This window comes from Nelumbo lutea, chromosome 1 (genome assembly GCF_056320005.1).
Source record: "Nelumbo lutea isolate HS-2025 chromosome 1, American lotus-T2T, whole genome shotgun sequence".
NCBI classification, from domain to species: domain Eukaryota; kingdom Viridiplantae; phylum Streptophyta; class Magnoliopsida; order Proteales; family Nelumbonaceae; genus Nelumbo; species Nelumbo lutea.
Window position 1 is genome coordinate 27,080,759 of NC_142684.1, and position 12,402 is coordinate 27,093,160.

Consider the following 12,402-nt stretch of genomic DNA (forward strand, 5'->3'; position numbering starts at 1 on the left):
ATGGACCAAGCAATGGAGAAGGCAAAGGAAGAGAAAATGGAAGAGTTGAGAGCACAGGTGCGCATCAGAAACTACATGAATGGTTATGCAGACTCCATGGCGTTGAAATGTGCTGTGGAGCTTGGAATTGCAGACATCATCCAGAAACACGCCAAGCCCATAACTCTCTCCGAGCTAGCGAAGGCTCTTCCCTTGCCTACTGTTAGCACAGAGCACCTGGAGAGGCTGATGAAGTACTGGGTCCAATTGGGACTCTTCACGCATGAGAAGGATGGCTCGCACGGGCTGACTCGGTGCTCTAAGTACTTGCTAGGAGAAGGGAATACTACAATGGCCGCCATTATTCTTGGGCTAGTAACAGAGTGGACCATAGGGCCATGGCACTGTTTGGCTAGAAGCTTGGAAGGAGGTCCGACGGCATTCCGAAGATATCATGGGATGGATATGTGGGATTATGTGGCTGGTCACCCGGAGGCGAGTCGACTGTTCAACGAGTCTATGGCAGGCGATACAAGACTATTGTTGCCTGTGCTCATGCAAGAATGTGGGTCATGGTTGTTTGAAGGGATTTCGTCGTTGGTGGACGTGGGAGGAGGGAATGGGACGGCCATGGTGGAGATAGCAAAGAAGTTTCCCGGAATTAAGTGCACTGTGTTTGATCTCCCACACGTGGTAAGGAACACGAACTCGAGTGAGTCAACTGGGGTGGAATGGGTTGAAGGGGACATGTTTGAATCAATACCTCCAGCAGATGCAGTCTTGCTCAAGGTACAATTTGGCTTTTATATTTATATCTTCAAGTTGTTTTCGCAATTTTATACGTACATTAGTTTTTCTTCAGATAGCTAGGGTCCTTAATTAATTTCCAAAACTCACATTTACTGGGGTCTAAAGTTTTTTGGTTGGACGAGTTGACTCAGAATATATATATATATATATACTCCTTCAATTGAAATTGATGGTGACATTTAACCCTTCCCAAGCAGCCCAAGCCTCTGCAACGTTGATATTGGTATCCCCAATGCCATACACTCTGAAATAAAAAATTGTACCTCAATCATCTCTGGCAATACAGGCTATAGCGCAGCTTCCCTCCGAATTACATGATGCATCAAAGTTCTGGTACTAACATCAAGAGAAGGGCTTCTTCTTCAACACAAGGTTACCTCCATTCTCATTGAAAGGACAAAAAACCTCTGGAATTTCCATTTGCTGCAACGCAAGTTGCCCCCTATATTGTCTTACCATATTCAAGGTGGAAGAGAAGTATGGTCCAAATTATTAGGCCTGAATATGAAGATTATTAGAGTTCTTGCAGAAGTAGAGCTAAAACTCAGTTGATAAGTGAAGAAAGGAGAGATCTCAGAATTAGGGGTGTCCACGTTTTGGTTAACGGAAACATGGGCATATTTTAAAAACTGAATTGGTGGTATAGGTTTTTTCATTCCTCCAAACCAAAACCAAACCGGTACTACTGGTTAACTGGTCCGCCGGTTTCAGTTTTTGACTGGTTCGGTTCTTTGGTTTTTCAGTTTTTTATATTTATAATATGTATTATATAAATATATATATATATATATATATATATATAATATTATATTATAAATAATAAATGATATATAATATAATATAAATATTTTAAAAAAATATATAAAATAAATATATAAATATATATATCGATCGGTTCGATTAACCGCATTTTATGGTTGGATTTTCTCCATTCAATTCAATTTTTTAGTTTTTCATGAACACCTCTACTCAGAATTAATGCACTCTACAACTTGTTGCCACAATACAAATTCATGGTTCACCACTAATGTGTATGGATCATCAGAAGATGGTTATGTTTTAGTTGGAGAGCAACAAAAGACATAATACATGGCAACTAATGAAGGAATACATAGGACCGAGAACGAAGAGCTAGTGATTGTCCACACCATATACTCTGATACCATGAAAGAACTCAAACCACTCAGGGAATGAAAAACAGATCTGAAGAAAGAACAGAAGATCGTCTCTTTCTTTAGAACAATAGGTAAACATATATACAGTACAATGAGAGTCTCTTTAGGAGAGTTGACCCTCTTACAATTCTCCTTTGATGAAAGAACCACACAACAGTAATCAGCGAGAAATCTTAACCGTGCATGACATGTTACATGTTAGGCGTGCATGGGCTGGTTGTGCGTGAAGAGTCCATTGTACGAGAGAACTCTACTAACTCCTTGACATTGATCAGAAAATTAAGTGACAGTGTAGCCACCTCCACTCCACTCCCAGCTAATAGTCTACCATCTTAACATTTATAGTTTCCCAACTATCAAATAAATTAAAAGACCTAATACTCTGATATTACAAACTAACTTAATTTCCTTCATTTTACAGCTGATCCTTCGTGATTGGAGTGATGAAGACTGCTTGAGAATCCTTCAACGGTGCAGAGAGGCAATTCCCAAAGAGCGAGGGAAAGTAATTATCATTGACATAGTAATGGATATTGAGAAGGATCCTGAGTTAATCCGGGCAAAGTTGATGACAGATATGGACATGATGGTATACCTTACGGGGAAAGAGAGGACTAAAAAAGAATGGGAAAAACTCGTTCAGGCTTCTGGCTATACCAAATATCAAATAACCCCCATCTTTGCTTTGCAGTCAGTCATTGTGGCCTATCCATAGCAAAGCTTTCATGCACCAATCATTAAATTAAGCATATAAGCACGAGTACTATAACTTCAATGAATAAATTTCCTTTGTACTACCGTCACGGTGTGCGCATTGTCTTCTATGATTATCATAAAGGATAAATAAATAAAATAATAAATACTAGATACCACTCTAGTTATGTTCAATTATCTTTCATTCCTTTTATCTTAATTAATGTGATTAATTGTGACTTTGTGAAAAAATTATTGGACAAATTTCTTAAACTGGTTTAGTTAATTGATTAACCTGTCTTTACTATTTATATAGTCTTAAAGTATCCTCACTATTTTTGACAATTGTCTAAAACCTCCTTTACTATTAATTTTCTATCACGCTCTTTCACATATGACATCACGTGACTGATATATTTTCGAAAATTCTTAAAACATTCTTTGCGACTTGATGGTCAGTCCGATGATTTAACAGTGATGGATCAGAGACATCACGAGGCCCAGGCATTATCCAGATTGGCATTACGATAGGAATCATCAAAGGTTGCAAGAACAAAGTCAACCACCGCTGCTTACTCTCAGTGATTACCTTGACTGCGATAATGTGTGTAGCAGATAACCTATTCTTCCGAGGCCAGATTCATCCTTTACTAAGTTCCAATAGTGGATTGGTCGGATTTCGTCAAGATACCAGAAGATTAGTAGTTGTGGTTTCATGTGGTTTCACTAGTGTGAACAGAATGATTAGTTTGAAAAGAATACAAATACAAATACATACAAAATACAAGATTTTGCATTCTGCATATTTGTATTTATACTCATCCAAACTAAGCTGGAGTAGTAGCTATAGGGTGTAGAGCCATTTTTCATACTCACCCAAATTCTAACAAACTGAGTGTGTGGCGAAGCCAAGTGACAAATCAAATTCCAGAATGAACTCCAAAATGTAGTCTGAAGACGGGTTTGGATGTAGTAGGCACGTTAGGTAAGCACAACGAATGAGCACGTAATAGTTGTATGACACGTGTCCTAGTTAATGTGCCTTTAATCTAAACATTTTTGCTCCGTTAGATAGAAATTATCCATTAAATTATTATCTTTGTCAAAATAATTAAAAATAGTAAACAATGAAAAAGGAAAACATAAATGAGTCTCAATTCCCAACACGTTTATGTTTTCCTTTTCATTGTTTATTATTTTTAATTATTTTGACAAAGATAATAAAATAATGGATAATTTCAATCTAACGGACCAAAGACGTTTAGATCAAATGAAATGCACATTTACTAGGACACGTGTCACACAGCTATTACGTGTTCACTTATTGTGCTTACCTAACGTGCCTACTACATCCGGACCCTCTAGCGACATCCACCAATTAGCTCAACTCTTGCAAAACAAAGAGAAAAAAAAAACAGAACGAGAAAATGAGAAGCAGAGCACCATAGAAATATCTATTGCCTCCTATTTATCGGAACAAAATTCACGCAATCGCTTCAATACACAAAGAAAAATGAAAAAGAATTTTTGTATAAATTCCAAGTAGAAGGTAAGGAGATTGTCAGAATTTTAAAAACTGAATAGAAATAGTTGCACAAAACATGATTTGGAGCTGAATTTTCATAGAAAATGAAGAAACATGTTAGCGGAAGCACGATAGGAAAACAAACACAAATGACATCAATTGATGATGGAGTTATATAGAGCCCATAATGCATGGTGGCCTTTAGATAGCGAAGGAGGCGTTTCACATTAGTCCATTGAGCAATGGTGGGTTATACATATGTTGACAAGCCTTGTTGATAGAGAAAGCTATGTCTGGTCTAGTCAACGAGAGATACTGAAGAGCTCACACAATTCGTCGGCACTAAGTGACATCAGAAAATTATTCATTTGCCCTTAGTACACAACATAGAAGTGGAGGAGAATGGTGTACTAGCTGGTTTGGCATCAAGCATGCCAGCACGTGTGAACAATTCAATAATGTATTTATGCTGTGTAAGAAAAAGACCACTTGGAAGATGAGTTGCTTCTACACCCACAAAATAATGAATGTCACCAAGATCTTTGATAGCAAACTGAGAGCTCAAGGAGGAGATAAAAGATGAGACAAGAGCAATGTTAGTCATTGTGATGAGAATATCATCAACATAAACAAGTATGAAAAGAGAGTTGCCATCAGCATGTTTATAAAACAATGAGTAATCAGCTCGAGAGTAGGCAAATCCACATGTGTGCATGTAAAACGTTTACAAACATGGTTGGGTTATGCAGCATCTTTAAGGCATAAAGGTTGCTCCATATAGACAATTTCAGCTAGATCTCCATGTAAAAATGAATTTTGCACATCAACTTGATGGGTGGGACAACCTTTGGAAACAGTAATAGAAAGTAAGAGTCTAATGGTGGGGGCTTAACAACGGGACTGAATGTCTTATGATAATCTACTCTCTCTTATTGTAAAAACCCCTTGGCTACAAGACGATCTTTGTACCATTGTATGCTGCCATCAGAGCCACATTTCAAACGGAAAACCCATTTGGATCCAATGACATTATGGTTAGTGGGATGAGGTATAAGAATCCAAGTGTGGTTACGTTGCAAAGCTTCAAATTCTTCTTTCATGGCCAAGCACCAATTCTCGTCTTGAAGGGCTTACTTGATGGTGGAAGGTTCAGAAATAGGTTCAATAGGTGGGTATTTGGGAACAATATATAATTTAGGCTTGAAGATACACTTTTAGCATGAGTGGTCATAGGATGAACATTAGTTGGTGGTGGCTCTGTATGAATGGTTGAAGAGGAAGATGGTTGGTGATGAGAGGTGGACATTTCAGTGAGAGGTGAATGAGTAGGATATGGGCTTAGATGTGGTGGTGAGGTTATAGGTTTAGTGGCAATAGATGGGATTGATTGGGTTGGGGAAGTTGTTGTAAGTGGTTCTATAGAAGTGAGGACACAAGTACAAATAGTGTAATGTGGCTGGGTGGTTTTGGCAAAATGATTGATTGAATGGGAAGTGAAGGGGTAATAGGAGTAGTAGAGGGTTCGTTACTTTGTGAAGCCCTTTCTTTGAAGGGAAAGTGATGTTCATTGAATAGCACATGACGAGATACATACCAACGCCCATTGGAAGGATCATAACACTTGTAGTCATGATGATTTACGTTGTAGCCTAAGAAGATGTAGGGTGTGGATCTTAAATCCAATTTATTTTTGTTGTAGAGCCTTAAATAAGGAAATCATTAACACCTATGCCAATACAACCCTCAAACCAGCCGAGAAAAATTACTCTCACATGGAGAAGTATTGTCTAGTTTTGATCTTTGCTACACAAAAATTTAGGCACTACATCCTACCTCAAAGATTGAGACTCATTGCACGGAATGAACCCATCAAGTTCTTCATGGACAGACCTCCCCTTTCTAGTAAACTTGTCAAGTGGATGATGTAGCTCAATGAATACATGATAGAGTACACCGAACCAAGGGCTATCAAGTGTCAAGCAGCAGCAGACCTGTTAACCACTTTCCCCTCAGGTAGTGAGTTTCCCATATCGGATGAAGTACCTAGAGACACACCCATGATCGCCATGGCTGAAAGTAACGAGTGGATCTTGACCTTCGACGGGAGTAGCACTAGCTCCTCTGCCGGTGCAGGGGTTACACTAACATTACTCGATGGGAAAATGACTGCTTACTCCTTCAAACTCCGGTTCCCCTGATTGCACAATATTGTTGAGTATGAATCCCTAGTCCTAGGTCTAATCAAAGTAATAGAAGTTGGTGCAAAGAAGATAAAGGTCATTGGTGATGCTAAACTGGTGATTGGGCAACTTGATGGAAGTACAATGGTGAAGGAGGTGACCATCTTTCCGTATAGGACCCTGATCCAAAAGTTAATCCACAACCTAGACGTAAAATTCAAATACCAAAATAGAGCCAAAAATAGTTTCGTTGATTCCCTACCCACCTTAGGGTCCAAGATACAAGCTAGCTTGAAGCTAATAAAGATCACCATCCATTCATTCGATAAACAATCAGCAATCACGTTGAGGGACTGGTAGAAGAGGAAGGTGAGATAACAACAGATGATTTGATGCATGGAATAATTTAGAAGTTGAAGAGTCCGACCATAGGGGCATAGGACAGTAAGTTGATCACAAAATTCCATCTTATGAACGGGGTATTGTATCTTAGACAGTCAGATGGAGTAAGAACGAGATGCTTAGGGAAAGCAGAGGCCGAAGTAATATTGAACGAAGTGCATAAAACTCATTGTAAGGACATAACAAGCACCCTATTCCAAAAACTACAAAGGTTAGGGTATTACTGACCTGCGATGAAGTGAGACTCCACTAAGATGGGCAATGGTTTGTGAGGAGGACTAGAGGAGGATGTATATAGACTACTTGAAAGACCACACACTATCCACTGACACTACACTAAGGATGGAAACGGCTTCCAGGATGGAATGTTGTACAGAAAGTCACACATAGGAAAGCCTTTGTGATGCCTTGCTGGTGATGAGATCGACGAGGTACTAGAGGCAGCCCATAGTTCTAAACCTGTGGCCCATCAAGGACAATTGGCATTATATAACTATATTCTACACTTAGGTTTCTACTAGAATGGAGGATACGCAGAGACACGTACGCAAATGCCATAAGTGCCAGATCTACAACGAAAGAATTCACAAACCTGCCAACAGTCTCTACGCAGTCGTCACGCCCTGGCCATTCCACACTTGGGGGGTAGACCTCTTAGGCAAGATACACCCGCCTTCTAGAGGGTACTGCTTCATCATAGTGGCCATAAACTAATTCACCAAATGGGCAGAGGCCATGCCCTTGCGATGAGTCTACATAGAAAACATAGCAATTTCCTAAGACTAAATATAGTTCATAGATTTGGAGTCCCAATGCAGATACTAATAGAAAACAGCCTATCAAAACCAAGAAGTTCATGACCTCCTAGGGCAATACGGTGCAAGATTAGGAACATCAACAACATATTACCTATAAGGAAATTGTCAAGCAGAAGCCACAAACAAGACTTTATTGAGGATGTCAAGTAAAACAGTGGCTGATAATCAAAAGGATTAGATAGAAAAGTTGTTAGAAACCCTTTGGGCCTATCACACCTCTATCAGAAAGAGTACATAGGCAATGCCCTACTCACTAGTTTATGGTCAAGAAGCAATGCTACCAATAGAAATATGGGCCGTATCTACCCAAGTAGCCATTGCGATGGGCAAGAAAATCAGACTATAGGACATGGACGACTTACTCATAGACAAGCTTGAGTTCGTCGATGAAGTCAGAAACACGACCTTGCAAAAACAGACTAAGTATACACAAGCCGTAGCCACAAATTTCAACAAACTCTTGAGACCTTGAAACTTCAAAGGAGACAAGGTACTCAAAACGACGATAAATGTATTAAAAACTATAGACCCAAGGCAAGTCTGTAGGAAAATTTGCTCCAACAAGGGAGGGGCCATATCTAATAAAAGAAGACCATATTTCGGGCTATTATGTATTAAAAACTATAGATACTGAAGAAGAGGGTGAAACAATCAATGGCTATTGGTTGAAACCCTACTTTGAGTAATTATGTATATCTGTAATTCCACTACTACATGTACCCATGCCATGAATAAATGTACAATGTTTTAGTATATCTACTTTCTTATTTAACTTTATTGCTAACACATGTATCAACAACTTGCACTTTTTGCGAAAAAGTTTTTTCTTTTTCATAGTTTCTGACCACGATAAAGTCTATATGCATCTATATACCTTAATAGTAATCAAATGGTCTCAATGTTATAACTTGTACAAATATGCTCTCCATACTTGCTTACACCTCCTTGCACTCCTAGGACTGTACTCATTCCCAGCAACTTTGAGTAAGCCCTGGTAGACCCAGGCACACTCTCATTCCCTTGTCAATTCCAGGAGGTCATGGTCGGTTCCACAATGCCACATGCTCCATGCGATGTCCCAACAACCCTAGGTAAGTCCTGAAAGACACAGGCACAGTCTCATTCCCTGGTTGGTTCCAGGATGTCGTGGCTGGTTCCACGATGCCGCATGCTCCATGTGAAGTCCTTTATAACCCTAGGAAAGCCCTACTAGCCCCAGGCACACTCTTATTCCCTAGTCAGTTCTAGGATGTCGTCGCCAATCCCACGATGCCACATGCTCCATGCGAAGTCGTCGACAACTCCGAGTAAGCCCTGGTAGCCCCAGGCACACTCTCATTCCCTGGCCGATTCCATGATGTCGCATGTTCCATGCGAAGGCCTGGCAACCCTAGACGCACTAATTTTTTAGCAACCCTAGGTGCGCTCATATCACGTAGTAACCCCAGGCATTCACTCATCACCTGGCAACCCCAAGCTCATACTTATATCCCTTGGCAATCCCAAGTGCATCCACACCTCTAGGCCTCTAGGCAACCCTTGGAGGGCTTTGCCAACAACAGTTATAATCCCTATCCAGTCGACAACTGTAGACACTTTGCATAATTCATGAATACAATGATCAGAGGGGGAGTAAACCCCACCTACCTAATACATTAGCATGAACACTTTGCTAAAGAACAACAATAACTTCGACCGATCAATATTTCACTTCCCCAGAAAAGCTAATACAACCCTCTCATGCGATGACCATACTCACAAAAGCAACATGGTTGCGACGAAGTCCTATCTTATCCCAATCACTCATACTATGACAAAAGCTTAATTGTACAACTCCTTCCTATGAGCATGCTAGTCATCTACTCATTTACATCACACAACCTGAGCTAGCTTACTCTAATATGACAAATCTCACATCGCTCAACTTCTCTAACACACTGCGATGAAGCTTACTACACCTGTGCTGATACTTAATTGCGATGAGGGAAAACGAGTGCTCAACCAAAAACAGTCGAATGACGTAACCCGTAAACGTTTCTTACAAAAAATGCATGTGACACTACACATTCTTAGCAAAAACTTGCCACTGTCTCCCCTAGTGACATCTAACACACTTGTACAGAAACCCAAAATTATGGGGTACTCGCAATATCCTCCCTTTTCACTCCACTTATGATGTTACTAAATTAAGATTAACTTCCCAAATTTTCTACAATCTTTGGCAGAGCACACCTACGTCACATACATGTTCAATAAAAATCATATATTTCCCAAGGCACATCTCACACAGGCGATAGGCTCAGTATTCATGGATCATGTTTCGCTCAAACATCACTCCACTATTTATACGATGAATTGTTCACATAATGTCAAGACAACTTGATCGCACTCAACAATATGTCTTACAGGAATAAAATAGCGGCCAAATTCATCCTTTTCCCCAAATGCTCCTCACCTATGACCAACAGAAAGCATGTAGAAGCATATTCTCACAACGAATTCGATCCCTTAGGCCTCATTTGACACTCACATCTACAATCTACACATAGCATATTTCAAGACGATAAGGCTCAATGATAGTCAGCCCTTTACCCTGGCAAACTATGATGATCGTATCTTGAGCAATTTCTGTTCATGTTCCCCCTTGAGGTACGCGAATGCGATGTGATTTCGTGAAACACTTAACAGACATGATCGAATCTTCTCCTTAACAACCTCACTAAAGACACATAGAATCGCGATAAATTTTTCAAAGTACTATACAACCACAAAATCTCAAATTCCCATTAAACTTGAATTATTTTTGTGAAAAGCCAACAATTAACTCTCCTTGTTTTCACAACAAAATTAGATTTTGTTATACACGAAAACGAATAAACAAGAAATTAAGCAGACAATTACATCAAAATTAAAACTGTAGTATTAGAATGATCAAACACATGAACATTCACTTATATTACAAATCATTCCAGAAGAATTCATTACAACCTAGGGAAATTTTACATCTGGCACAAGTACTAATCATTTGGTCCACTACTCCCCCATAGCAATAATGTTCTCCAACACTTGGCTACTGTCCTCAAATTTTCTCAAATCTTCTAGCTTTACTTCATACTCTACAAGGAGCTTCTTACGCCTCACACATTCCTCCATAAGATTCTCCAGCTTCCCCGAGACCTTCATAATGTTTGTCATAACCACCTCCCGGCGAAGACACACATCCTTCATCGAGCAGAGCAGGATAGACTTCAATACTTGACCAACCTTCCAAAAAGCATGGGCTATCATGACAATACACTCTTCAATCTATGTCATAAAGAAGCCCATCGACGAAAACCCTCAGCAAGCCTCAGCTAGCGGACAAAATCGGACCATGACAGCTCCTCCGCTAGGCAGGTCATCACATGACTCATCATCGTGGCAATAGTGTTCAATGCAGGACCCACGACTTCGGGATGCAGATTCCCCTCCCGCAACCACCCAGTCCATATGGCGGTCGAAGCAAATTGTGCCACTAAACTAGATATGCCGTACTGGATGCCCTTATGATCGCCCTGAACTGAAATAGGGTCCACAACTGGGTAGTGTAGAGACGAGATGTCATGATTATCGCAATACTCCATAAGCACTTCTTGTATTTGAACCAGCTCCTCGGCATAAGTCAGCCTGTCAGGCAGAAATACGATCCCAGGTTCCACTTTTCCATCCGCTGACTGATGCTCCAAATTACTAGAAACACGATACTCCTCAATTGGGGCCTCAGACTCAACGGAAACGTTAACCTCAGGCTTTGCATCAGTGTCCCCAGATTGATTGTCCACATCTTCAGGGGCCCCAACTTCCTCAACGGGAGATGTAGGTTCAATCGATGCCCTTAATCTCGCATCTGTGGGGGCTTCAGGGATGATAGTAGCAACAACAGAAGGCTCTTCACAACAAACCTCTGTGCCCATGGCGGCAGCTGCCTGACCCGCCTGACCGACCTCATGAACTACAGTATCAAGAGTAATGCTACTTCCCCCAACATCCTCAACAACCTTCGAACTGGGATTGGGGGGGCTGCAATGACCTCAGCTCCTCAGTTATACGTCGAAAAAAAGGCGTGTCTGGCACGCCGGAAGGACATGTAATAAAAGGTGCCTATGATAAACTTAGATGCAATTGGTCAGTTACAATGGACCTTGATATGTGCAAGACAGTAAAATGGATAGGGCAAATAATGCCTACTTCTTGATCCGGTTCACTGACCCCCGAAACATCCATGCTGTGTTGAACCTCATCCAAGTCCACCCACTTCAAAACAAAAGACTATTTAACTGTTAGTCATCACATGGCGCAATGAGCATAACAATACAAAAATAAACATATGCACTAAGCTACTCACCAAATTCACCTTATCAGGGGAGTTAACTGGGACTCCTGCTGACTGATCAAGAGGAACCACTAGAACCTTCGAGTCTAGCGAGCTCCATCACTCTCCACAGACTACAAGAACAACAAGCAAACAGTGTTAGTCCAGTTGCATCGCGATAACACAAATTCGAAAAAAGAATAAAATGTAATAGCTAGAGTCTCATACTGACACTATCTGTAGGACCTCACTTCGGGCGAGGGGAAGCCTTCTTCTTCTTCATTCACATGCTTGAGAATTGGACTATGGCACCCCCAAGAGAGGGCACCACAACTGGCAAATCCACCGACTCCACGACCGATGCAGTCTTTTCTACAGGTGATGACGCCAGGCCAAGTGACCAGTCGAGCCACACCCATAGTGGCACTCATCATGTCAACAACACCTTGATTGTCACCACCCTCTGGAA

At 40.6% G+C, this 12,402-nt stretch overlaps 1 protein-coding gene across 1 annotated transcript; it reads left to right on the forward strand.

Moving 5' to 3' along the window:
* On the forward strand, window positions 1–2,716 carry LOC148874058 ((RS)-norcoclaurine 6-O-methyltransferase-like). Its single transcript, XM_088980015.1, has 2 exons — window positions 1–768; window positions 2,386–2,716. The coding sequence occupies exons 1-2, from the start codon at window positions 1–3 to the stop codon at window positions 2,677–2,679; spliced, it is 1,062 nt and encodes a 353-aa protein (XP_088836141.1). The 3' UTR covers window positions 2,680–2,716.
* The last annotated feature ends 9,686 nt before the right edge of the window (window positions 2,717–12,402 follow it).

Excerpts from the sequence above, each read along its gene's own strand:
- LOC148874058 (XM_088980015.1), top strand. The coding sequence starts at position 1 with ATGGACCAAGCAATGGAGAAGGCAAAGGAAGAGAAAATGGAAGAGTTG. Across the intron at positions 769-2,385 it reads CAGATGCAGTCTTGCTCAAG|CTGATCCTTCGTGATTGGAG; the intron begins GTACAATTTGGC and ends TTCATTTTACAG.